This window comes from Patagioenas fasciata, chromosome 9, assembly GCF_037038585.1.
Source record: "Patagioenas fasciata isolate bPatFas1 chromosome 9, bPatFas1.hap1, whole genome shotgun sequence".
NCBI classification, from domain to species: domain Eukaryota; kingdom Metazoa; phylum Chordata; class Aves; order Columbiformes; family Columbidae; genus Patagioenas; species Patagioenas fasciata.
The window spans coordinates 26,383,793-26,411,064 of NC_092528.1; the positions used below are offsets into that span (position 1 = coordinate 26,383,793).

The following is a 27,272-nucleotide window of genomic DNA, read 5'->3' on the forward strand; positions in this document are numbered from 1 at the left end:
TCTATCTTCTGGTGGTTTGGGGCTTAAAGTTTGCAGCTTTATATTGGCAGAAAGATGTTTACTTTGGCTGAAGCCACATTGTTCCCTGTTTCATGGTGACTAAACTTGCATATGCTTCTCTAGATTGTCCGACATGGTGGCAGCCTGGGTCTGGGTCTGGCTGCCATGGGGACAGCACGTCAAGACGTGTACGATCTGCTGAAAACAAATCTATACCAGGATGATGCAGTGACAGGTAAATGTTCTGCTTTCAAAGCAAATAACCATCTGAGGCCTTATCAGGCATCTGGGTTTTTCTGCGTGTGTTTTTTTTTGTGTGTGTGTGGTGGGGTTTTTTTAGGTTTTTTGTTAGCATCATACATTGCTTTTAGGTTGCTTTAGCTGCGTTTTATTTAGTGACCTTATCCTGATCAACACAGTTGTTTTAGTTATGTGACAGTAATGTTCAGAGGTCCTATCAGGCCTGGTCTGTGGCACTAAGCCTAATATTGCTAAGACATGCTAGGTCTTTAAACAGTCCCTTATTTTGCTCTATTCTTTCCTTTGTCGTACACTTTTTATTTAGTGTGGTTGATCTCCAGAGCCATGTGCCCTTTTTGGCTGAGAGACAGGCTTGGAGAAGCTTGTGGGGGATACTGCTGCATTTACAGGGGTTTGCAGGAAAATTATCTCAGCAATTCTTGGCCCAAGGAAGAGAAAATTGAACTTGGTAGGGAAGAGGTCTAAGTTGTGGCTGGTAGGTTATCATTTCAAGCATATTTGGCCATGAATAATGGGATTGCTGGGCGTGGTGGTGTCCAAAAGTGATCTGTGAGCCTACATCTTGTGTGATTCTCTAACTAGAACATTTATTGCTTTTAGGAACAGAGTTTGCTTTACTTTTTTTTCTGTGCTGTACAGGTGAGGCAGCCGGGCTGGCGCTGGGACTGGTTATGTTGGGATCTAAAAATGCTCAGGCTATCGAGGACATGGTTGGCTACGCACAGGAAACCCAGCATGAAAAGATTTTGCGAGGCCTTGCGGTTGGAATCGCTCTGGTCATGTACGGGAGGATGGAGGAGGCAGATGCTCTCATTGAGAGTCTCTGCAGAGATAAGGTAAGTTCAGCTGCAACTTAATCCCCAGCCCTTTTGCTACATGGATGACCTTCCTATCTGTTTGTGAAATCTCTAGCTCTGGTGGTCTGGCTGTTTTGAACCAGGTCTGAAGTCGGGCAGTTTCACAGGTTGCTTTACTCTGATCAAAAATACAAGGACAATAGTGCTTACTCATGCATTTCTTTAGCCTTGTACTCAGTCTCCGTAGTCCTATGAGTAGCAACAGGGAACAGAACAGGGTGTAATGGTTAAAAACAGATGAGGCTCTCTGTAATTGGGTCATTCTCAAGGATCTAGTAGTGGTCAACAGCAGAGAGTGAATAAGAAGCAGAATGACACATTTACCAGATCCTCTTTGGCAGCCTGTGGTGTAGCAACTTTCTGCCCGCCTCAAATGGGTAGTTTCAGCCCTGCTTTGGTGATTGACCTCTTCCTCATCCCTAATGAACAATTAAGCACTGAGGCTGTTTGCAGATTCCAGGCCCAAGAATGGAACAGATTTAAAGTCAGAATTACTGAGTCCCTGTTTGGATGGATATTAAAAGTTGGTGTTTTCTCTTCCAGGATCCAATTCTCCGTCGTTCTGGCATGTACACTGTTGCTATGGCATACTGTGGCTCAGGGAACAACAAGGCTATCAGACGCCTGCTGCATGTGGCTGTAAGTAGGAGCACATAGCAAGAAATCTGTGAGAAGAGAGTAAGCATATCACTTTGCCAGGCTTTATGTCTACAGTGTTAATGTTCTGGTCCAAATCACGGACTTTAAAATGATTAAAACTTTCCTTAATACTATGATTGAAATAACAGGATCTTCTGACATTAGGATAAATAGACTTTCAATGAGAGCATATTCAGCCTGGTATCACAAAAAAGGACCTCATTGAAAAATAAAACTTGATCCTAAAGTAACTGCTAACAGGTTTGCATTGAATAGTCTGTGTAACGGTGGGCTGGGGAAAAAACAAGCTGTAAAAGATGAGATCTGCCTGCTTTTCAATAGACTTGCAATGTATGAACAAGGGTGAGGCTGTTTTGGTTAACTATCTTTCTCTGTGATCCCGTCTTCTTGATTAACTCATGTGCCTGACAGCTGGCCTGAGATGTTGCAGAGTCCTCACGTGTTTTAACTACATTCTGAATGTGCTGTTTTCCCTTTGTAGGTGAGTGATGTGAATGATGACGTGAGGCGGGCAGCTGTTGAGTCACTTGGTTTCATTCTGTTCAGGTACAGTATCTTCCTTGGTCACTTCCACAGCCTTCAATTTGATGTCTGTTACATTTTCAGGAAATGTGCATGCTATATGCTATTGCTTTCATAAAATGCCTCAATTGCTAACTGAACAGAGGTGGAAAAGTAAAAAAATTGAGAGAGAATAAAACTTGGTTCAGAATTAGTAGCCTTCCTTAATGTTCAGCAGATGCTTAATGAGCCTTTCTGTAGGTTTCTGGCTAAATTATCTGAATAGAGTTAGATGAACTTGACAAATAGAATGAAAAAATAATATTTGCAGGATGGAGAGTTAATTAAAAATCAAATATATAGTGTTTGTGCCAGGCCTCTTAAAAGCAGCAGTACTGAGACAAATATGTCTGCCTAATTGTTATTTAAAACATTCTAGGAAGTTGTGACTCTCGTAAAAATAACCTGAAGAAGGATGTTGAAAGAGTCTTGTGTTTGAAGTATCCACTGTTAAACCCTGTCAGGTTACTGGGCTTACGCTGTGGTAGTGTAAGCTCATCACAAAATAGTCATTATATTTGCTTTGGTTCTCCAACGTGAAATCTTTCACTGAACTGGTATTTTCTAGTGCTCTATAGTTCTCTAGGTAAGAGATGTTTGTGGGTTTTTTATGAGATTGGGGAATTAGGAGGCTCCCCAAGGACTAAACCTTCATCTGTTAATACAGTGATCTGTGTTCTGAGCACTGAGCCAGGCTGCAGCCTTTGAGTATGTTTGAGACAAGATACCGCCTACTTGGGGACTGTAATTTAAAAATCTTTGTTCTCATCTTCTTTGGGTTAGTGGCAGTCTGTAAGTTCATCCTAAAAGGCAGGATAGGAGATGCTTAAAGCTACTGTTAAAAAACCGGGTTACGGATACAATCAGTTACTTTGACCAAGTTGTTTGTCATGTAGAAATTACTCTGTTCCATTCCATCTTATTTGAAGCATATTCTAACTGCAATTAAATGTAGTTTACAAAGAGAACAAATTCTCGCCATGGGCAGCAGGCGTCTCCCAAGAGCTTCTGCTCTGTTGCTTTCCTGAGCACAGATCATCCCTCCCTGCGCAGGGATCTGTGTCTTTCCTGAAGCCAAAGGGTCTGTTTAACTGCCCTCTGTGTCTGTGTACAGAAGGAAGATTCCACACAGGCCTTCCAGAGTTTCAGGCATCTTCTTTTCCAAACAGGTTGTGAAAAAGCACTTTTGATCTTAGATTTCAATGTAATTTTTCCTTTCATCAAGTGCAAGGCATAATTGGACATTGAGAAACTTTCAGGGCTCTGAGCTAAACCGTTTACCATGTGCTGGTGTCTCGTTGGAGCAACGTAGTTCTTGGCCTGTTCTTTCCATATCCAGCAACAAGGAAATGAGTAACACCATGTTTGAGTATTTCACCTGCTCCGCAGTGGTTCAGATCTTGTCCTGTGTCTTCCCTCTGTGGAGAGGAACAGGCCAAAACCTGTTTGCACGATAGGGAGGAACACGTCATTGTAAATTCCAGTGTCCACCTTACTTGCTAGTATGGACTAAAACTTTTTAGCTGGTTATCGCTGGCTTCTGGAGGCAAAAGTCTCATGTTAGGCTGCTGTAATTGCAAATACTTGTCACTTGATAGCTGTCACAAAATACATGATCAATTGTTTTGCTTTAAGACACAGTTCTGGCAGGAGCCCTTGGTTTATCTGACCCAGAACCCTACGCTCACATGCAGCCATGGGAGGGTTTTCTGCTTAGAGGGCCCCACTCGTTACCCCCTGCAGTACTCTAATTATAAACCAAAAGCTGTGTTTCAATTCCTGGAGGAACTATTGGCCATCAGTGCAGGGATCTAGAAGCTGGTGTTACATTTACCTTCTTGTGTGCTGGTACTGCTTGTTATCGCTAATTGTGTGCTCTGGCCAATCTCAACATTGCAGGTGTCCAGAGACACAAAGAGCAGTGGACTGTGAGTTTGTCACAACTGAAGTGACGTCTCATTCTTAAGACTCTTGTTTGTTGAAGTCTAACTGGATTTACTTGTTTTAAAGGCCATTAATAGAGCACTGAATTCTGGCAAGTCTGTGGTTCCAGAAGGGGTCTACGTTTTTCTCAGGGAATTCATGCCATTACTGTAGGGATGAGCATGCTGGAGGTGTAAGTTCATCTGCTGGGTTGTACATCACAGCACCACAAGTATGCACAGACTTGTGCTTCTGTCTGTTCCTCCTGTAGGAATAATAATATCCATATGAAGGTGGAGGTTACACAGGCAGAGGGTGGTGATTTCAGTAAAGCAGCATTGGTGAATGTGACAGCTCTTGACAGAGCTAGAGCCCACAAATTTACTTTGTGTCATAAATACCTAAGTTTGTTTTCACCTTTTTTTGCAGCTATATGTGAATAAATGTTCTTCCTCTTGGATTTGAACTAAAAATGCCATAAATGTCACAAAGGCAGCTATTTTTAGGCAATACCTTTGCATAGCAGAACATTCTGTAAGGCTTTTCCGTCCTTGTTTACCCCTGTGAGTCTTCCTTGCTAGCGCGTACCTGCAATGCTGTGTACACTCAAGTGCACAGCTTTGTTTTTTAATAGCTAGAGTTAATGAAAGCAGCACAGTAACAGTAAATGTGATAGAACATAATGTAACAAAACATGACATTTGTTTTTAGAGTAACAAGGTTTTACTCTGACTTGAAGTTTAACTTTCTTTTTAAGCACAGATTTATTTTGGTTAGATTTTTTTTTTCACTTTTTAGTTACTGGAAAAGTCTACAGAAGAATGTGTGTGGCTGCTTCATTGTTCAAAGTTCAGGAATCAAGGTTTAGGATGTTCTAGTCTAGATTATTAAGCTTTGCCTGAGAATTGCAAGATGAAAATTTTTCAGTGTGTTATTAAAGATAGCAAATTGTCCAGTTAAACCATTCAGTATTTAGCATATAATTGCTTAAGAGAATTTCTATACTCCTAAACATATCAAGTGAAAACAGTCTATACGTATGACTCTTGTTAAATTAGCATCAGTTGGGGTTTTTTTGTAACTGCAATAGCTGTTATCTTCTCAGATAACTTAAAAAAATGTTAAAATGCACTTGCATGAGTTTTTTTCCTGCATTATTTTCCGAAGTCATCTCGTTTGCCTGGCGCAAAGGGGCAAACTTGGTGAAATTCTTGCTTCTGCAATGGGATCACTACTTGTGTTTGCTCAGCAAGTCCTGCGGTACCTTGGGGGGAAGATGTGTAAGGAGCAACTGATGGACTCTGCCAGTTGTTCAGAGCATCAGCTTTGGAGCTGTGAAGGATCAGGGTGTGGGGTTCATGCCGCTATAGCAATTACACACTTGGCTGTTGGCTGTGAGCTTTCCCGTCGTCTGCAGGGAATTCAATCCAGGGAGCAAAGCAGCAGCAATCGTACTGCTTGAGCTGCAGAGTACATTGGTGATGTTCAGACAGCACAAAACTAACTCCCTTGTTCTATTCAAGTCCGCAAAGCTTTCTAGGGGGCTACAGATATTGAAGCTTGTTGACCAGCAGTGTTGCTGCTGTTAATTGTGGTTTTGCTGACTGTTGAGAAGCAGTTCCACAGGTCTGCTGCCTGGGGATTGAAAGCACAGCTTGCCTGGCTACAGGACATGGGATGGCTCTTTTACCTCTTGGCTTAGTACCTTACAAAAATTAGGCACTAGTTATGTATTTTACAACTGACCATTTTCATGCCACTATATTAAATGACCAGAAAATGCTCTGGGTGCAAGAGAATTGTTTCAAACCTGTCTCATCCTTTCTTCCTCTTTGCAACTAGTAAGACAGTCCAAATAGTCTGACATAAAAACCTGAGGCTTTTCGCACCTTCCTTGTGTTTAAAAATGGGCACCTCTTACAGGAGACACTTTTAAGTTAAATGTTATTGTAAAATGGCGCAGAGGCATGAATAAACTCGAGATGTTGGAGACTGCAGTGTGGGTGCAGGGCTGTGCAAGAAGCTGGGTTGTGAAATAGCAAGAAGTGATGTATTGACTTGGCTACTGTGGCATGTCTCTGTTCTCCCAGTCCTGATACTTTTGCCAGTGATCACAGATAGCAAACTTACCTTATTTTTGATGTTTATACATTAGTCCTGCTTTCTACTCAAGTGCTGTATAAAATATTTATCATGGCTGTTGGAAAACAGCATTTAAGGCATTTGTGATTTCTCGTCAGCCCTTTTTTTTTAAAACTATTATCATGAGATGGAAAACACAATAAAATTCAAGTGTTTTTAAAAATGGAAAGAATTATTTTTATCTTAATTTTTACCACTTTAGATCATGAATTGGTATTTGTTTATATTGCAGAGCGAGATGTGATTGGTTATGTAGTCAGCTTTATTTTTACATTGTTAGAGCAGCACTGCAATGTATCTAAACACTTATACGGAATGAGGAGGTAGATGTTTTATAGATATAACAACACTGGTTAGGGAGAAAGCTTCAATGAGGGATGCAGCAATGCTTGAAAGCATGAACTAAAAAGATTTAATGATCTCACAGTTAAGTCGAGGGGAATAAGAGCCATGGGGATGCAGGACTTAAGTTGTGGGCTCCTGCTTCTGCCCTGGTGCAGTATTGTTGGGATGAGTCTAAGGGCAGAAGAGGGAACAGCGTGGCCTCTAGAATGTCCCAAAGGAAGATGTAGCCTTGTGTGAGCTACCCAAATGTGGCTTATGTTCAGATCTTCATTTGGGATGATGCAAGTGAAACAGTAATGCTTCCTGCTTATGTCTTCTTTGTGTTTACATAGCCTTTGATATTTTAACTCTATATATTTGTTTTAAAGCGAACACAGATCAGATACCAGGCTTTTGTTCCACGGAGGCCTGGGCAGTTTGTTTTCTTTAACTCTGGCAAGCCACCTTTATCCAGCAGGCAGATGGCAGATCTTCTGGGTAACCGATCACGAGGCCAACAGTCACTCTAAGGTGATCTGACCAGTGGCTTTTTCAGTGTGTCAGTTGTGAAGAAGAGGAATTTAGTGAAAATTCTTGTGTGCGAGAGATTAAAACGTTGTTTTTTTACCCTCCAACCCATTTTATCTTTGCCTTATTTAGACTTCCTGGGGGAGGAGAATGAGGGTCCCTTTCAGTGAAAGGTTAATGATAACAGAAATGTTACTATAATCAGGAGAAGCCTTGGACTTTCACTGAGGTTTTGTTGGATTTGAAAATGTCTTTATCTGTGGGTCTGAAACTGGAAGCAGAGCTGTGTGTCTTCACTGACCAAACTGTAGAGCCCTGGAGAAGTCCCTTGGCATCTCTGGCAAAACTAATCCAATTTGTGATGAAAATTGTACTTGTATGTCGTGTCGCACAAATAACATTTGCTGCTTCAAGCAATGCACTGTGACCTCTTGCATTAATTCTTTCCCTGCTACTGTTTTATCTTTGTTCTAGACTATTCGTGTACATGAGATTTTACTTACTTTGGAAAATAGGACTCAGAGCCCTATATCACTTAAGAGCTTTCGAAAATCTCAGCAAACATTTTAACTTCCTACTGTAAAATGGAATGTCTATGCAGATAAGTAAATGAATATCATTGGTTTAAATCTGATATAGTTTCTTCAAAGTTGTAATCAAAAATGCTGAGATTCTTTGAGCCATTAAATGAAGTTGGTGAATGTTTTTTATGGCAAAACCTTCCTGTTGTTTTATTAGGAAATGTTGATATGCATCTTGCAGAATAAAAGGCTCATTTGTTGTGTAGGGCCTAATTAATTTGAAAATGAGTTACTGTCACCTGTCTAGAGCATAAACAGGATCCTTCATAGAGTAAGAAAATTTTCATTTTTAAGAGGATATTGTGGTTTTCCAGAGATTGGGAAGGACCTGAATACCTGGATGCAAGGAATCTTAGGTGTGGCAAATAAGGTTTGATATGAACTATTAAATATAAGAGTAAAAATGGATGCTTCAGCAAACCATCTTTCCTGTTTTTGTAACTAGCTTCCCATTTAAAAATGAGAAAACCTCCTCTCCTGTTCTGCAGGGCAGAAGCCTCTGCAGCTGGAGAAAACTGTGTCTCATGGGAGTGAGCACTGGCAGTAAACACCAGGGTGTCGAATGCCAAAGCACAAGTGTGGAAGTTACTTCTCTCCTGACTGTTGTTTTGTTACCTAGAGAGCCAAAGGGGAGGTGTAAAACAAGGAGTCTCCTTAGCAATGGTACAAAAGCAGCATTATCAATACAATTACAGAAATCTAATACTTCACAGTGATGTTAACTATGTCCTGCGGGCTGGACAGAGTCTGGGACCCTGGCTCCAGCCAGCAGAGCTTTGGGGAGTGTCCTGCTGTTTTGGACTCCGGTGTCCCAGGTTGTGCAATATGCCTTTACAGGGTTTACTGTGCTTGCATTGCTTTACCTTTTAAGGCTGATGTTACATGTGACAACCTAGAAAAAGATGCAGGGGAGTAACGCTTTTGCTTTCTCCTGCCAGCTTGCAGTGCTGTGGATTTTTCCACAGTAAGAAAATGGTGTAGGAAAATGACATTTTCTGTGAAGCACCATGAGAAATCAGTGTGCCTCTTGTATGGTAGTGAACAGCTTTATAGCATCAGTCTCCTCAGTGTCTTGGCTTCTGCTTAACACTGGATTTTTTAAACTGGTTTTTGATGCATTTGATACTAGTATGATGTGGTTAGGAAGAGTTTTGCGCTTGGAGAATACAAAATGGGTGATGAACAGATTTTCCTGACTGCCTAAAAGTTTTCCGATAGGATCTGAACTAAAGGCTTGCAGCTTATAGAACCCCAGCTGGCTTGGGACTGGCTTCACAAAATGTGTTTTGTATCACCGCAGTTGAGATTAGCCGAATTTCTTGCTTCTCTTGTTTCTTAGAGTGGTTAAAGATTGGGATTTTATTTATTTTGCTTGATTTTTGTCCGGGTTTTTTTGTTGTTTTGTGTGTGGTGTTTGTTTTGTTTTGGTTTTTTAAGGTATTCCCTTTATTTGCATTTCAAGGCACTAATTCTGTTAGGCTCCAAACTTCATTATTTTCCTCTCTGCAAGACTACCGAGATGGATTATTTATAGGTAAGTCCTTATGTCCATGTCTGTGCTGTAATTTTTAATTAGATAAGCAGCCAGAACATTGACTAAGTATCTCCTAATGTATTTAAAATAATTAAATGACAAAAAATGCCGTACTTGGCTGTTGTTCCTCTAAAATGTATTTTTTCTCATAGCGCTTGGATGTCGCGGATCAGCTTTGGCTTTTGTGTGTTTTCTCGAGTAGTTTAAAAAGAAATACACTGGATAAAAGTTTCTGTGATAATGGGGAAAGCTGAACTAGGTAACTGTGTGAGTTGTTGTTCTGATTTTCTGTAGTAATTAAAGGCCAAGGAGCTGGCCGGGTGGTTGGTTTGGCATGGACCAGGTTCTGAAAGAGCTGAGAGCGTTTCACTCCAGAGAAAGGAACGTCTTCTTTTGGTTAAAAGGGAAGTGCAGAAAGGTCTTGTGTAAAAAGGTCTTGTGTTCGCTAGCAAGTGACTGCAAACCTTATATCAATTATTTTTTAGGCTGCTATCTTTGTAAAGGAAGCTGGAAGCTATAAAAATACTCTAACTTCACAGCATGTAAAAATACATTTTATATGTTTGCGTTACTTGAAGATGATGCTCGTGGATACAGTCCTGAGCCTCTTATTTCACTTGTCAGCACCACCAGAGCAGTGTTGTCCTTGGTTACCATACAACAAACTTGTGCTTTCTTACAGTAGCTTGCAGTGACTCTCTTATTTTCAGTCGTGTCTTGCTAATGAATGGAATGTCTTTGTTCAGGTCTGTTCTTGTAGATACAGTTGCTAAAACAAGATCTCTGCCGCCCATTATGTTGTCTTTTTATTTCATAGCTCTGCATCTTCTCTTCATCTTTTCTCTCTCTGTGTCCTTATGCTTTCCAAGACTGTTACTTGAATTCTTAGCTTGTTTGCTTTGTCAGCGGACAAGCAATTTCTTTTTACACTTTGTGTGTTAACTAGAATGTGAATGTTTTCTCGATGGTGTATTTCTGTCTATGGAGAAATTTCCTTTCTCTGTAGGAATCCTGGATTTTTGATTACTCACTAGTCCTTTTGATTGAGGTTTATTGTTGCTGACTACATTCAGTAACTGGAACATGTTGAGCTTCTATTTCTGGTTACTAAAATTGAGAAATCTATATGCTGGCTTGACAAAATACAGCTTTGGGTGAGACTTTTTCAAGGGTTGTTTCCTGTTGGTGGAGTGTAACCACTGACTATGAAAGAAGCCTTGGAATCTTTCTCTGTGGGACACTTAGGGCGAGTTTGCAGGCTGACAGTTGCAAAAGAACAGGGTCAGACAGAAGACAACCGAGTTACCTCTTGCTGTTTCCAGAGGCTGAGAACCAGCTGTTCCAGATGTTCCTGCTGGAAAGCAAATAAGTTGTTGCTGCAAGTAGACGACTGCTTCCTGCTGTATAAATGGGTTTTGTTTGATCTGCATGGATTTATTTAAGTAGCAAGATAAGAGTTTTCAAAGATGACTGCTTCTTGCTGTCTGGCTGCTGGGCAGTAACCCCTCAAGAACAGTGTTATTGCTCATCAAGGCTGGTTCCTGCATTGCAGATGACACTTTTAATTTGTTTGTTGTGATCACTCTGTGTATGGATGCGATTGCCCTTTTACCTTGTTCCAGAGCACCTGCTTTGGGCTAAATGATGCACTAGTCTGTGATATTTTCAGCTACATACCTGGAAGTTTTGGGGGGTTTGGAGGTTTGTTTTATTTCTACTTCTTCCCCCCAACCTTGGGCTTCAAAGTAATCCAGCTCTTATTGAAGGGTTTTGATTCTTTAGTACTTTTAGACACAGGCATCTTTCACAGCTATAGCAATCCGTCAATTCTGACTTCTAACTACAGGATTCTCTTAGACAAATTTTTATTGACGAAAGAGGACCAAGAGCAGATAAAGCTCATTCTGACTTAAGTGACTGGTGACTATCACCAAAAAGGGGAGGAAGGAGATAAATGACTGTAAGTCCCACAGAAATATTTTTAATGCTTTCTTCTGGAACTCCCTGGCAGTTGTTACGTTAGGCTCTGTTTCGACCTCGCATATGTTTTAAATTAAATATATAAAAATAAATGTTGGAAGGACATGTTATCTTTAGGACTTTCTGTTCTGTGGGTGAAAAAACCTAAGCCTTTCGCTGTACATAATTTTAGTATGTAGCTATAGAGCTCTGAAAACATTAAAAATGAAAATAAAGCCCAAGCTGAACATTTTACTGTAAACGGAAAGTATTAAAAAAAGTAAAGTGACCTGGCTGCTTATTGTAAGAACTCCAGTACTTTGGGGAAATCTGGTTTCCCTTCCCAAAGAGAAATGGTCTGGAAGTGTCTGAGGTTCCTGATTTCCCAGGTGATAGACTCTGGGAGCTGTTACAGATTGTGAGGAATGGTTCTTTCTATACGTTTCATGCTCTGATGGGAGGCTTGAGCGTGACTGAGAGAGTGAAGATTGGGACCCGTCATCTTACGCCGTTAGTCCAATGAAATTATTTTGAGCTAAGCTAAATTGTGAATGTGTGTGTATGTCTAGATAGTACTGTGGTCTATGCTGTCTCTTAAACACTTGCTTGTATTTTCAAGTGAAATAGCTATTCTATCTGTGATTTTTCTACTTCGTGTGAACTATATTGGCTGAGGGGAGGCTTTCACTGAAGTTCCAATGATCATAAAACAGGAAGTTTGTTCATATAAATTAAAGGGATGTTGCAGGCACTCTGTCCTATTTTGCTCATGATCATTCATGTGGTATTGTCCTATTTTGGTTAAACGCTCTCATTTTCTTAGTATGAAAAGAACAAACAGCAATTTTCTGTGACAAATCTGACAATACCAGGGTTATGTGTATGTGAGAGTAATGGAGATGAAATTTGGGTGGGTAAGAGATTCTGCCCACAAAGGGATGATTTCAGCACATGGAGGTTTTTCTCACCCTGCTAAAAACCAGTCTTACCCCTTGTGGAATGGACACAAACACCTTTTGGTCTCTGGAGCAAGTGATTCCCTCAGAGAAGAGAAGCTTGTACTTGGATACATAGTTTTAGCAGAGGAACCTGTCTGTAGGGAGCAATGCAGTGACCCTGTGTGCTGTTCTGTGTACACAGAGTAAAGGTTTTAATTTAAACCAGCAAGCTTCTGTCTCCTTGCTGACTTCATCACAGAGCATCAACCTGCAGCGTGTTCTGTCTTCCTGCCAGTGTGAACGTTAAATCAGTGTTTGCACAGAGATACTTTTCTTATAAAAATGTACTTTGAAGAGACTGAAGATGATGAGAACTGAAGTCAGATACTCAAACTGCTTTAGCTCTTCTTTATTTCCCTCTTCCTGTAGGCTACAGGCTGTAGATATTGGTAATTTATCATGGAATGAGGTTGTGGTTGCCACCACGGGGTTGGGATTAAAGTAGAGGAGACTTAGGAGGAGAGGAATTAATATAAATTTATAAGATATTGCTTGCATAAATAACAGAAAACAATAGTATTTATACCCTCTTACAGCACAGTTACCTAGAATAATACATACAGTAATACTATGATGGGACATGGCTGCCATTCCACTATACGTAGCTGACTTGTTCTTCTGTTTTATCAACTTCATTCTCTGTGAGCAGCAATGTATCCAGCAGAATGGCCGATGAGGTTTGGATGGGTGAGCTCCTCAGCCTCATTGGGCTCTGGTACATAATGGGGTTAATCCCATTTCTCATCCCATGCATGACAAAGAGCTTGGAATTTTCTGCCACAGAGCTTCTGAAAAAGATCCTGCTGGAGCGCTTCCGAAGGGCCTTGAGAGGCTTTGTGGTCCGATAGTTGCAAGTGATATACCTGCTGAAAGCTTCCCTAAATGTTTTGTTGAAGAGCGTATAGACAAGAGGGTTCACTCCTGAGGATACATATCCTATCCAAACAAATATCTCCATAAGCTTTTGAAAAACCTCCTTGTTGCAGGAGTTGCACAGAACTGAACTTATGTTTGTTATGAAGAACGGGCACCACATCAACAAGAAAAGAAAAAACACAATCCCCAGAACTTTTGATGCCCTTTGTTCATTGGTTATTGTTTGCATGGACTTCCTCCCAATCGTAGATGTTCTGCAGAGGGGCATGTCATTGGACAAAGTCTTGTCCTTTCTGGAGCCATTCAGCATGGCCACCTTTTCTGGCGAGGAGGCAGGTGTTGTGTCACGCTGAAACACTGTGGACACTGTGGACCAAGTGAAACGCTGAGGTGGCTTGTTGATCAGGTAGGCCTTCTTGCGCAGCACTTGGATTGTCAGAAAATAAGTCACTATCATGATAGCGAGGGGAATGAAGAACGCAGCCACTGATCCGTACAGAATGAAGTCAGGAAAACGATCTGGCGCCAGGACACACGTGATGTTCGTAGAGTTGCCATTTCCATCTTCAATGCCTCTGATAGGGACCGGAATAGCAATGCCTACAGGAGAAAAATCAAGTACTTCAGCTTATGGTATTTGCTTGCAATTTCTATTTTGAGGGGGCCTGAAGCCTCAGGGTCTCTAAAGAAAAGTAGTTCCTGAGCCCTGGGGCAGGCACACGGTGACAGAGAACGGGAATTGAGAGCATCATATGGGTAATTGGGCAAGCAGCTCTTTGTGAGACTTGGCAAGCTCCGCTTTAGCAGAGTGTCGTGTCTAAGGAGACTGGACCTAACCCGTAGTGATTGAGGAAGCCCTATGAAGTTGCCAACTTCTCAAGTGTAGAACACATTAATTGCTTTGACTCTAGTTGTTAGAGTTAATACGACTTTTCCTCCCGTGAAATGTGTTTCCCTAATGCTATCTGCTTTTATGTTTTTACCTCTCAGGGTAACCTTTGCACTTTTTGAAGGGCAGTTCTGCAAAAATGTAAAAGTTTTCTTTCCTTCTTATCTTAACCGCATCAAGTGAGTGGTCACAGACAGTTGATTTTTTTTTTCCCTGCTTCACTCTTTCATATATATATAAATAGTTAAACAAATGCCAGAATTATGCAGTGTGTGTTTGAGATAGATTCATTGTTTAAAGTCTCTTGCATATTTAAGAGTGTTTAAATGAGGCCAGCTAGCTCTGTAATTCACCACTCATTTAAAAAAAAAAAACCTTAACAGTCTTGTATTTTAAATGAATTTTTTATAACTGCTGAATTACAGTCAGCACTTCATTTGCCAGCAATCTGACATTACAACGAAAACAAAAGGTTCCTTGCTGTCTGGTGAAGGTTATTTGTGCTCTGTTTCCTGATACCACTTAATGAGGTCTGGGGATTTACCGTATTCCTCTGCTCCCCTGCTTACTGAAGTTGGTTGAGAGCAGCAAGAGGAAAATGGTTTACCCTTCAGCCACTTGATCCCTTTCTTGCTAAGAGGCACGTCAGATACAGCAAACATTTGCAATGAGGCTTGGGCCAAATTAGCCTTTGATTTGGAGAACCCTGGCTCAGCTGCAGAGTACTTTTGTGTTAGATAAAAAAAGAACCTCAAAAGTATAGCGCTGATTAATAACAATAAAATCAAGCATTAAACGGTCAGCTTGTGTCTTATCATGCTAGCAGTTTCCTACTTTTGTGATTAAATAAAGCATCTCTTCTGCTATCATCACAACTCTTCCATAAATTTTTTTCAAGTTGGAATTTCTGAGTGTGGGCACGTGTGCCTTGGCCTCAAAGGTGGATGTACCCGTTATCCTGTGCGTCATTGACCTTTATAATCCAGAATGATTTTGTTCTTTCTCTTGCACACAGAGTGTGCAGCACTATGCCTACGGCTGCCTGCAGCACGCCTTGACTTATTTGAATTAAGTGTTTTCACCTCCTTAGCTCACTTAACAGGTTTATTTTCTTAAGCATTAAAGACAGGTGAGGTGCTACATGCACATCGGAGACGTGCTCATGTCGTCAAAGTTTATACATTGGCATCCTGTATAGAAACCGTTCAGGGTTTGTTGTTTGGTTTATTTTTGCCTAGAAGTTAGCCCTTCTATATGCCATATTGCCTGGGCACCTCCGTCTGCAGTGTGAATGTTACCAGCCACTCATTTGTATTTCAATCTTTGATGTAAGTAATTAACCTTTTTTTTTTTACTTGCTTCGTGGGACAATTGTAAGGCACAGATTTTAGCAGCATCTTCTCAGGGCTTGAAATTGTGCTTGAGACAGAATATACTGCAACAGGAGACCGGCTATGCCTGCAGATATTGCCTTCTGAGTTTTGGACTTTTAGGACCATGAAGAAGAGCGATGATTATCCCTACTTAATCCGTGCCCTCTCTGGTAAACCTGATAAGGAGCAGCAGTTCTTAGGATGTGACCGTGTATGATCCAAGAGGTGGACTTAGGCCAGCCCAAGTGTTAGGGTCTAATAACCAATAGTGCTCTGCCGAATTTTCCATTTTGCCCAGCTTTCACCTATTATTTTGGACACAAAAAGCTTCTGCATTCCTTTTTGACTCTCCAAGTCTCACATACCTATTGAAATGAGCCAAACCACGATGATTTTGATGATTGTTGTAGCCCATGAATTGTACTGACTAGCCTGGATTGGCTTTTTAATGGCAATATAGCGGTCTAGTGAGATGGCACAGAGGTGCATGATGGAAGCTGTGGAAAAGAGGACGTCAAGGAACAGCCAGATGGGACACAAGGCAGTTGGGAGAGGCCAGGCGTTGTCTGAAAGAGAACAGAAAACTCATTAGAATCCAAGCTTTTGGAGAGTTTCCAGTGTGCGGTTTTCCCTCGGCATCAGTATTACAGGAACTGAGCTTTGCTGCCACCTCAGCAGGATTGTCTTATGGTTTAGGTAGCTCCCAAGTGGGATGGTTGCTGCCATCGTATTGATCAGGCTGTTTGTGCATTCTGAGCCTTTCCCAGTTTTTTTGTCCTTTTCAGATCATAAGCTCTTTGTGGCAAGGACTCTGGATACAAAAGTGTTTGAAATATGGGCCGTGACTGTGCTTGTTTCTTGTGCCCTGCTGTTAAACGGTTATTTTCAGCTATGTCTCCAGTGATTCAAGGTTGTATTAAATGAAGGAGATAATGGGTCATAAGCAATGTATATTAATCAATCATAGCAGAATCTCAGTGGTGATCTTGAAGAATCTGGTTCACAGTTTTGAAGTGGGTTTACTGCGTCACTTGGCCAGATACAACTGAGCACTAGTGTGGCAAGGCAGGGCTGTTCTGTCTCTGTAATGATTTTGTAGAAATTGAAGAGTTTTCTTGTGTGTCGTTAGTCGTCATTGTTTTTTCAAGAGGAATGGCTTGGATTTTAAGTCTCACATCCTGTTTCTTACAGTAGTTATCTGTCTTTAACGTTAATCTCTATAGTGAACATAGGTTCTGCCAGCTGCATTGTGTCCAAGATAAAGGGGATTTAATGTTCAGCTTTCCGAAAGGCTCGTATTTTTGAGAGCTGGGTCTCCCCTATCAACATTTACAATACCAAACCAAATGGATTTTAATGAAACAGTAATCATTTTTATTTCTTAGCTGCTTTATTTTCACTCACAAGTAGTTTGTATCGCAATCCAGTTCTAGCAGTGTTCAATTTAAGGTGCCCCTTAGTGTTGTGTGTCTATAAGAATGTGTGAACATTATTTTTTCTGTTTCTAATGGTAGAAGTTGATCTACTAAATATATTTTCCGTCTTTATAGAATTCAACTGTGCTCAGTTGGTAGGCACATTAATAGTATTGTCAGAGCTCTTTGTTGAATGACGATTAAGGAAACAAAATAACTAATCAGATTGGTTTTTATCTCCTCGCTCTGAATACACAGATCTGCGTGCTGAGAATGCCAGGTGAGTCGGGACTGTTGTAATGCCAAGTCTTATCAATGTGGTAATGTTGCGGTAGTTTGAGATTAAAACATTTTTTCATAGTGTAACTGATAGATGGAAGTGATAATGGCGCTGCTTTGACTTGAATTACAAATTCCAGAGGGTGGAAAATTTTATCAGGTCAGACATAGCACATGCTTGTCTGTTCTCCCCTGCATTGGGAAACCTCCCCTGTTAAACGGGTGGATGGAGCCCTGGACTCCAGGTGAGGGTGATGTTACCTCTGAGGCCAAAGGAAAAGAGTTGTTCTCTTTCCAAATCATTAACCAGTACATTTTAATATCTAGCTGCATATTTCCTAGAATAGATACAATGGTTGAAATTATGCTTCAAAAATCATTCAATCAAGTATGAGAAAGTTCTAATTACTCGTATTTAATTTTTCTACCTACACTTCAGCTGTCAGTAAGGTAGGGTGCCTTTCTGAATTTAAAAAAAGAACAGGAAAACCAAGATGTCTTGTGGTTCATGTAACCAGATGTTTAAAAAAAAAAAAAAAAAAAAGTTAAAAGAAATAATTGATTTGATGGGCTTTAAATGTTTTTGCCCACTCCAGAAAAACAAGACGACTTCTTTTGGCTCTGATGAAGGGTTAGTTCAGCTAAAATGTGAGCAATAAAACGTGACCTTTAAATAGTCTTGGAAACTGTTCTTCTGCTGTAAGGGTGCCGAAATGTGTTGCCTGTAAAGGATTTTGTTGCTGTTAGATAATGATGCATTTACGGAGATGGAAATTGGATATTTTTAATCACTGGCCAACTTAACCCTGAGCTTTGGTGTTCAGACTGGGGGTGTGTGGTGTTCACCCTGTGTCTGTGCTGAACTCATTCTATTTGTATTAGAGTTTCTCTGTGAGGAACAAACTTGTGTTTTCTTATTTATCTCTGGATTTGAAATTTTAGCAAGTGGCCCTCAATTAAAGCCTTATTCTCTGGTAGTTTTTACAAGCAATAAGGGAAGATTTGCTGTGGTTTGTCTTCAATAATGGAAGAAGCTTAAGATGGATAGTGCTTGTGATAGATATTTTTTTTTGAATAATGGTTTGCAGCCCAGGCCAATCAGCTTTACCTTCTGATTTTTAAGTGGATGAATATCAGAAACAGAGAACATATTTTAAAATAAGATGGTACACGCACTTTCTCCAAGTATCTCATTGCCCACCAAGCCATGGGCAGCAGAATCCTTCCTGCTGCAGGTTTTGCACCTGAGAGGATCTCTCAAGTTTATTTGCTAATTTCACTATCTGATGAATAGCAACATTTTTCTTTCCTTCTGTAGTTAGAGATGTGGCCAACTCTGACAGCTCGATTTCAGAGAATGCAGTTATTTCCTGTCATGCCCTCCTTCTTTCGGAAGAAATTAGAAGAATTTAGCAAGCAATAAAAGCAATGAACTGTTTGGATATTCTGACACTCGCTCTCCTAAATTAAAATCGCAGTGTGTATTATTACCAGAGTACATTTTGATCCCTGTGCTGAGAATAAATAATCTGCTGCTCGTGCTGTTATACCTGCGAGCGTGTTACAGATGCATTTATTAATTTGTTTGTGAAAGGGGTTGCTCTTTATTGCAGAGACAGTCAATTTCTGCAGATTTTTCTGCAAGCTCTGTCAGGGCACAGAGCCAATATCTGCAGTAGGTTTTGAATTGGAACGCTCTGACACGTTAGGTTTTACAGTCGGAATATTTATTGTGACTGTACTTCAGTTCACACCTTTTCCCTCAAATATCCTCCATGTAATTAGTTATCAGCCCCAAGTCGGAAGCATAATATTTGTGTTCTGTATCTAGAAGCTGCACCCAGCTATTTCATTATTATGGAAACATTCCTGTGTGGAAGTGCCAGGAGGTTGGATTTGTTTGGCTCTCTGGCTATTAATGATTATTCTATGTCCAAGTAGTTATCTGGCTAACGTAGCCTCAAGATTTAGACTTGTATGTATTTAAATATCTGTTCTAGCTACATTCCAGTAACTGCTCGTGTTTTGCTTGTGCTTTGAACTTCTATAAACACCTCAGCATCTTCTCCCAGTCCATGGAGAGGCAAAGCAGTTTTTCTGGTTGGCTGCCAGAGACTTGTATGCAAGAAATCTCAGTTTTAACCACTGCTGTGTGAAAGGTTGGTTGCAGTCTGTCTTAGTTAATTATAGCTAATTTTGCTATTTTCTTGTAAATTTCCTGCAACATGAAAGATGCTTTTGTTTGACTTTTAAATTAAGATTCCTAGCATGCTTTAAACTGTTGTAACCAGGGCTTAGCAGTGGATTGGGAGATTAAGGAGCGGTAGTCTCTTTATAAAGTTAAAAAAGAAAGTTTTATTAGCCTAGCAAAATGAAAGTAATAATAAAATCCAAACCAAAAAAACTCCACCACCACCAGAAAACAGCTCCACGAAATCCAGGATTCGCCTTTACTCGATGCTGATTGCTAGTCCAATGTTAGTACTTTTTATGGTTAGTAGTTTTATTATTAATGAGGCAGTTACAATAAGCAGTTACAATATCTGTGTGTATATATACCTGTTCCTTCCCTCTACACACACGTGCATCTACATGATATACCAAGGTTTTTTATAAGTTACTGTCTTGTTTTCAAGTTAGAAATTGCTGTCCTGGTCATGTATGTTCATTGTTCTTTTTAGAAACTGTTGCTTGAAAAAAGACTTTTATTATATCAGCACTGGATTCTGATCTCGAATTCAATCAGGGAGAAACAGTCTGTAATTGGTAGAAGTTCAGTCTCAAGGCATAAAGTGAATAAACACACTTGTTAATAAAGTGATACCAGGCTTCTGCAGCAAACAAAAGCCACTGATGGCCTTTCTGAAATAAAGTTTATGGTTGTGTTTGCTTGTTGCTCAGACAACTCTTAGAGATCCAGCATAGGAAAAATGAACTGCAACTTTTCGTTAGCTGAGGCCCAGTGGTATCTATACATTGAAGATAATTGTGTAAATCTGTAAGTTTATTGAAAAAACAGCCTCGTGCTGATTGTTGGTTTTTTTTCCATTTGTATGATATGAAAATAGACCATGTAAAATGCATTCGTAAAGATTTTTTAGGCATAAAAGAGAGAGATTTTTTCCCCTGAAGCTGCCTCTGATTAACTGTCAAAAGTAATATCTGAAAGAAAGCTGGGCATGAGAGGATATGAAAGAGTCACGCTTGTTCTGTAATGAGTAATCAGAAAGAAAAGATCTCACACGATGTATGTTCATGTAAAAAAATACCTATTTTATTCCATATGAACCAGGCTAACTGATAAATCTGAGCCTCAAACATTAGGAACAGGGATTGAAGCTCCCTTGGCTTGATTCTTTGGGACACTTTATGAACCTGCTGCTTTCCCAGGGGTGGGAGAGAATCAGTTTGTCTGAAACTGATACTGGTGGAGTTTGTTGTCACGGATGGTGCCCGAGACCATCTCTGGCTGTTCGTGGAGCCTCAATACTGAGGTACAGTCAGGTGCCTGACTCCTAGAAAGTTCAAAATAGTTCAGTGGACTGAACAGATACCTGTTCTTCATTTCACTTTTATTTTTAAGAGAAAACTGCAATTAATGTCATATCCAATAGAACAGATACCAAGATTGTGCTGATGTTGTTAAAAGTAATATTCCACTGTACAAAATGTAATTTCCTATGTCCAGCTCCAACTTAGTGTCAGTTCTAAGCCTCAGGTGATTTTTGAATGGTTAGTTTTAAAGGAAAGAATCTCCCCAGTGAGTATAATTCCCATAAAGACATTAAGCTATATTACAGTGAGAGGGAGAAAAGATTTAGCAGCCCTCATCCAAGTGATTTTTCAGTTTAAATTAGACCTCCCCAAATTTTACCCTGTATGCCAGCCTGATTAAACAGATGCGCTGTACTTACCAAATAATATTATGAGAAGGGCAATCGGCATCACAAACAGACCCACGAGCAAATCTGCCACCGCCAAGGACGTCAAAAAGTAGTTGGTGGCATATTGCAACTTCTTCTCCAGAGACACGGCCAGTATGACAAGTATGTTCCCCCCAATGGTGGGGATTATCACCAGGAGGATCAGTAACGCTGCCCAACACACTTTGTTTCCTTGTTCGTCACTTGGATCGTCCTGCTTGGGTTCTGCTGTTACTGAGAGAGGTGACAAAGATCCATTGCCAGCTCCAGACCCGTTCAAGAAATGTAAAGGATGGGACATTTTTGTGTCCAGCAGAAGGTATTCAGGAGCTGTATTTTGTGCAGGAATCGCGTCCGCTGTAAGAGTTCACTGTTCCTTACTGGTCCAGGATGGTCCTGAAGAAAGGCCAGCATGGTCAGTATGGCAAACTGGTCATCTGCTATTTTGAGATACAGTGACCACGTCCAAGCTGGTATCCAATTTTTTTTTTATCCTGTACCTTGCTGAGCACAATTAGGTCTTAAAACTGAAAGTCCTGTGTTGTGTCCATCTCTGGTTGGTAGGGTTCAGTGGTCTGGTCTCCCCCTTTATAGAGCGGTTCAGATTTCAGAAGATTATAGGACACAAATCAATAGCTGTAAAAAGTAAGCAGTGCATTAGCTTCCTTTTTTTTTCTCTCCCCCCCCCCCACCTTTCTGCAGCTGTAAATGCGATAGATGAATTTAGATCCCAAATGGTTTCCTTTAGATGCAGCGTACCTCATTTGCTCGTTCTAAGTACAAACTGATGCAAAGGCAGATGCTCACGTTATGTATCTGCAACTCCTCCTCTCCCGAGTGTCTCATCTCCAGCAGTGTGTGCGTAGGCAGATGGCAGGTCCCATATTTCCCCTTATTAAGAATCCTATTTCTCCACAGAGGGTCACCCCAAAAATATCTTGAGAAATGACGTATGCGGTTTCCGTTTTAGTGTCTACAGTTCCTAATTTATCAGGTGGGGGTCAGGAAGCTGTAGACAATAAAACACTGGCGACGCTCTCAAGGGTATCGTAAAGATTTATGGAACTGAGACATCTAAATTTACCCATTACTTGGAGGGAGAGGGGTGAGTAAACCGCTTGTTTTTGTAATCTGAGCGGGGCTTTTATTAAGCACAGCCTTTTCTCTCCCGCTCTCTTTCTCTTTCTGTCTCTCTCAACTCTGCCGAAGACTTAACGCTTACATTTTCCTTGCGAGCATAGGCTGAAACAGCTGTCACGGTGCTAATCTGAATGAACACTCTAGTTACTCAGAAGATCTCATGTGTTGCAGTTTTCAGGTGAAGAAAACCTTACCTCTTTCTCTTGCATTTTGGTAGCGTTTACTTTGCATCCAGGGAGATCCTTTGTAATTTTCTTTTTCATCACACAGTGGATTTTAAGATAAGATTTTTCACTGCTTTCTGGAAAACAAGTTGCTCATTTGGTTTTGGTTTTTATAATTTTTCTAAAGCTTGTCTCTTTGTGTGCTTTTGTTTAGCACTTAGGTTTCTTCTAAGACCAAGATGCAGAATTTCTATTTTGAGAAAACTTTATTTCTTACCCAGGTATTTTCTTCAACTCTTGAATGGGGGAGAAGAATCATTCTTGCCACGTTTAAAAAAAATATATAGAAATAAGCTTGTTCTTTTTTGCTGTCCTTTCTCTTCCATTCTTTTGATGACTTAAGTGATTAGCAGAGTCCATGTGCAGTTTTCTCTTTGTTCCTTAGCAAAGCTCTCAGGCTGCTGCTGCCCTCCTTTGCCTGTGGACACATTGCGGCGTATCCAGCTCCAGCGCTCGAAAAACAGGGAAGGGAAGAGTGGGAGTTTGGCTGGAGAGGAGCCAGAGAGGGTTAATTGATTCAGTTCTCCAGTGTGTGCTCTTTGTAGCTGTGTCAGGATGTGCAGATCCTGTAAACGACCCTTGGCTTTTCGAGATTGAAGCTCCACGCACCACAGCCCGTGTGTGCCTGCCGGCTCGCGCCTGCTTGCTTGCTCGCTGGACGGAAGCACAGTTAACCCTGAAAAGTGCTGCTGCCCTGTAAATACTCCAGTTTTTTTCTTGACTGATTTTGTAAAAGTATTGTCTAGCGGACTATTTCAAGTGTTACTTGAAATCTTTCTTCATGCAGCTGCTTTTTATTATCATGTTTTGTTATTTTTTGGTACCTTCCAACTTTCAGTCAGATGTGTGTATGGTCTCTAACTTCATCTTGCGGTTCTGCATTAAAATGAAAATAATGCTCACTTCCAAGGACTTTAGCTGGACAAGTATGTGATCGAGTCCTTCAGTTTAAGGCCAGAAGAGACCATGAGATTATGGTCTGACCCCCTGTATGTCACAGGCCATCACGTTCCATGAGTTGCTGGTGCTCACCAGGCTTGAGCTGGGAGTTGGCTGCTCAGTGACCTGTGAATCAATTTATATGTGTTTTTAAAAAAGGCATTTGTATCTTTAGGGTACAGCTACTTTGGGGCCAAAGAGAGAAAGCTGCTGCCAGAAATTTATAGAAATACTGGAGTTAAAGTGTGTTCAGGTCATACAATAGAGTTCCTAGCAAAGTAGTTTTCACTTGTTCCTTATTTTCCCTGTTTAAAGGAAACCTTTGGTAAGATTCCAGGCTGTGATCATTTGCAATTGACTTTAGATATCTTTATTCTTCAGAAATGTATATAGTAGAAAATCAATATTAATCCAGCTACGGTAATTCTATTTCCTTATCTGACCACCTCCCCATTGTCACCCTGACAGTACTGAGAGAAGAGCCCATGAAAACATGCAAAAAGCAGAAATCACGACAGGGCAATACTGTACTGGGCTAATGAGCATTTGGATTCAGTTTTTCTTAAGCTCATCTATGTCTAATCAGCTTCTGTTTTATTTTATAGATCTTGAAGGCTCTCCTGACATTAATCTAACTGTACTTGAAGTCTTTACCGAAATGTCCATTGGATTAAACGCAGCCAGTGTTCCCTCTTTCCCATTGTATGATGAAGCTTGTTTTCCTTCATCATTGAGCTGGTTTTTTTCCTTGTTGAAAAGCAGCTGGAGTTATTCCTGCTTTATGGAGATGGAGCTATTGGCAGTATATCTGCATCATAAACAACAAAAAAAAGGTTCCAATGTGTAAAAACACCAAAGTATCATAAAAGACAGATTAATCTTTTCATGTCAGTGGTCCGCTTGTGGGTGTGTGCCACATAGATCTTCATGTCTCATCTCTGAATTTAAAGAAGAGAATTAAAACTTGTGGGGGAAAAAAATAGGCAACACATCGAACACAACCATGTGCTAATAATCAGTTGCTGATGCAAGCCTGTGTTGGAACTGAAGCATTATCTTGAAAGAGCAGGGTTGGGGTTTGTTTTGGTTTGGTTTTGTGTTTGGTGGTTGTTTTGTGTTGTTGTTTTCTCTTCACGTTTTCTCTTTCACATGACATAGACACTATCCCTCTATCTCTTCAGTGCGGAGGAAGTGTCAGTGTTGCAGAAGTGGAATTTTGTCAACTCGAGTCCTGTATTGCCTCTTCATAAATTTTCTTTACAGATCTTACCATCTGAGGAGCATCATTGTTGGTTACTCGTGTAAAGACTTGCTTTGGTCAAGTGAAAACCAAGTGTTCCCACTTCTCTGGAATGCCTCAGTGGATGTTATAATGCAATTTATATGACAAAATCATCTCTTTAGCCACTAGAATGGCTAAATTAAATAAATTGGGAGGGAGGAGGCACTTTGACGAAGTACCAGATGAAGACTGTGCTGTTGCGTGCAGATCGCTCTGATGGACGCTCTATAAACGCATTCGTATCTAATTGAGAAGGAAATGATTTTTTAAAATACGGCTGTAAACAGAGTTTTCATAGGAACTTGCAGAGGAAGATGATAGGAGTTTAGTTGCATGTAGGCTTGCATAGCATACATGTCTGCTTGTTTCATTTCAGATGGCTAGAAAACTTACCTGCCTTCTGTGATGTTCTTTGAACTTGGCCAAGTGTGAATAATTTCTGAGGAGCACATCTTCCTGTTGAATATCTGTTCCAGACATGCAGCAGGTTCTTCACCACAAGCTCCTGGCCAGGCTTTTTGCACAGGCCCCTGTCCTGCCCCACGTCCAGATCTTCACCTGTGACAATGAGCGGTCAACCCAAAATCTTGGTAGGCCTCTCTCCTGGTCCACCATAACTGGGATATTTGAACCACACATAGGGTGATTTTTCCCACCCCTTGCTGTTTATTTCTGTTTTCCAATTGAAGGAGGCTGTGTTACATGTGAGATAATTGCAGGAAATTCCCGGCATGGGAATAACTCGGATCCTTTTTGTCTAGAGAGGAGATGGGCCGTACACCCCTGCTTAGTCTACTCTGAAATATGTCCCTTTGTTGCATCCTTTTTCTCTGTGGGTTTTTAATCCTCTGTGTTTTCCCCCCTCTGCCACACGCATCCTCTTCAGAAATGACTTCAAACTGTTCAATTAGATATCTGCATTCCTCCTTTATTAACTCATTCATGGATGAAACTCCTGTTAAGCTTTTTTTTTGTCTGTCACTGTGCTACAAAGCAACTCATGGAAATGGTTCTGTATCAAATGATTAATTAATGTCCAGTAGTTTATAAAGTCCTAAATACTTAGAATCCTTTGAAATAGGACTGGGGAGACTTAATGAAGAATTTAAAATATATATTTGATGATGTGCTTTAATTTTCTGACGTTTCATTTTTCACTGAGTTGTAAAGTCCTTAAATATTTAGACTGAAAAATAAGTGTATGTTAGCGATGCTTCAGACATTTCCATCTTTAGTCTCCGTCACAAAACCAATGTGATGGTTTATTTTCAGTATTCTGTTTATTTATTTATGCTACATTTTATACATATATAGGGTCTCATGTTCAAATATGGCCGAAACATAAACAGAAATGACAATAGTTCTCTAACCTTCAAGATGTCTGATTTACAGAACTGGAGATAAACTGCACAAAGGTATTTGGATGTGATTCAGACTGAGCTGTGATCTAAGAAACTACAGAAATATGTTTCAAGATATGGCAATCTGAGGTTTTAGTTTGTCTTGTGTTGCTGTGTGCCTTTTGGGGAAGAAGATTCAAGTGGATTGTTAAGCAGAGTCAATGTACCTGACTGTGTTCCACAACTTCCAATAGCTCAATAAGCTTTGATAGGCCAAGCCTACTAAGAACTACAAGTTTTTTAATCCGCAGATGTTACAGTTGTCATTACCTTCAGAAAAAGGGTGATTTTCTGTGCCTTACAGAGTCCTAGAAGAGCTGCTGTAAGAAACGGTTTGTGGTGAAAGGAAACACAATTTTGGGTGTCACTGCACACCATGCAGAGCATGGTCAGCATCATGGACTGGCAGGAAAACCAGCCACCTTCTGTGTCCAGCTGATCTGGGTGGGTTTGTTCATATTAGTCTGCGTTAGCAAGAATTGATTTCTTAGGGTTTATTTTGTGAATTTTTGTACTAAAAGTTTAAGAAAAATCTTTCCTCTTTTTATGGAAGTAACGAAGAATGCAAAACTTGTTTTGGTTTCTCAGAAATTCTTGGGCACTTAGAAGCTAAGTATCAGCTTTTATACCTACTATAATACAATACTTATTTTTATATAAATGTCACTTATATTTAATTCTGTCCAGGAGATTAACATCCCCAGGAATGAGATCAGAGCTGAACCTAAGGTTGGGGTCACTGGGTAGGAGTTGGGCAGCTCCTTTGTGTTCTCCCTGGTTCTGGTTTCAGTGAAGATTCAAAACCCTTAACCACATGGTCTGTTTGTCTCTCGTGGAGCTTTTGAGAGGAAACAGTGAGTAAAACTAATAAAATGCTAGCTAGTATGTTTTCCTGGGAATCTCTCATTAATGTTTTGGTTCTTCATGGTTTTCTTAACGACTTCTGAAACAAACAACGTGGATCTTGGATGAAATCCTTCGTCTGCAGCCCATATATCACAGCAGTAAAACTTCTGGCGTAGGGTGGAAACAAAGCAGAAGCCGACTGGCACAAAAGTCATATCAAAGAAACTTAGAGGCTTTTTTGGCTTCTTGATTTATTTAGTTTTCTGGTAACAGAGAGAACAACACTGAAGGTGATTGTGATGCTGTTTTTTTGTATATGGGCCTGGGTTCACTGACATCTGTGTTTTGATGGCTGATG

General features: G+C 40.4%; 2 protein-coding genes across 4 annotated transcripts in view; one reads left to right on the plus strand and one right to left on the minus strand.

The window, feature by feature from the left end:
- PSMD1 (proteasome 26S subunit, non-ATPase 1) overlaps positions 1-27,272 on the plus strand; it is a 68,362-nt gene that overhangs the window by 14,058 nt on the left and 27,032 nt on the right. The window contains exons 13-16 of the mRNA XM_065844897.2: positions 124-235; positions 901-1,097; positions 1,662-1,757; positions 2,260-2,324. Coding sequence (XP_065700969.1) covers positions 124-235; positions 901-1,097; positions 1,662-1,757; positions 2,260-2,324 — 470 coding nt within the window. The remainder of the gene's footprint in view (positions 1-123; positions 236-900; positions 1,098-1,661; positions 1,758-2,259; positions 2,325-27,272) is intronic.
- Positions 12,786-23,121, minus strand: HTR2B (5-hydroxytryptamine receptor 2B). 3 transcript variants are annotated; one of them, XM_065844846.2, is made up of 4 exons: positions 22,418-23,121; positions 21,075-21,719; positions 15,832-16,032; positions 12,786-13,804 (listed from the first exon to the last, which is right to left on the minus strand). In XM_065844846.2, exons 2-4 carry the CDS (start codon positions 21,382-21,384, stop codon positions 12,924-12,926), a joined length of 1,392 nt encoding a protein of 463 aa, XP_065700918.1. In that variant the 5' UTR covers positions 21,385-21,719; positions 22,418-23,121; the 3' UTR covers positions 12,786-12,923. The 3 variants fall into 3 exon arrangements, with proteins under 3 accessions (XP_065700918.1, XP_071668806.1, XP_071668807.1); XM_071812705.1 differs by having other exon boundaries at positions 21,843-23,121; XM_071812706.1 differs by lacking the exons at positions 15,832-16,032; positions 22,418-23,121 and having other exon boundaries at positions 21,075-21,832.

What these genes read in the sequence shown, in the direction of transcription:
- HTR2B (XM_065844846.2), bottom strand. Translation starts at nt 21,384, where the DNA reads ATGTCCCATCCTTTACATTTCTTGAACGGGTCTGGAGCTGGCAATGGA. An exon ending in CCTTCTCATAATATTATTTG is followed by an intron (nt 16,033 to 21,074) that starts GTAAGTACAGCG and finishes GTTCTCTTTCAG; the next exon opens with ACAACGCCTGGCCTCTCCCA. An exon ending in GGTTTGGCTCATTTCAATAG is followed by an intron (nt 13,805 to 15,831) that starts GTATGTGAGACT and finishes TTTCTCCTGTAG; the next exon opens with GCATTGCTATTCCGGTCCCT.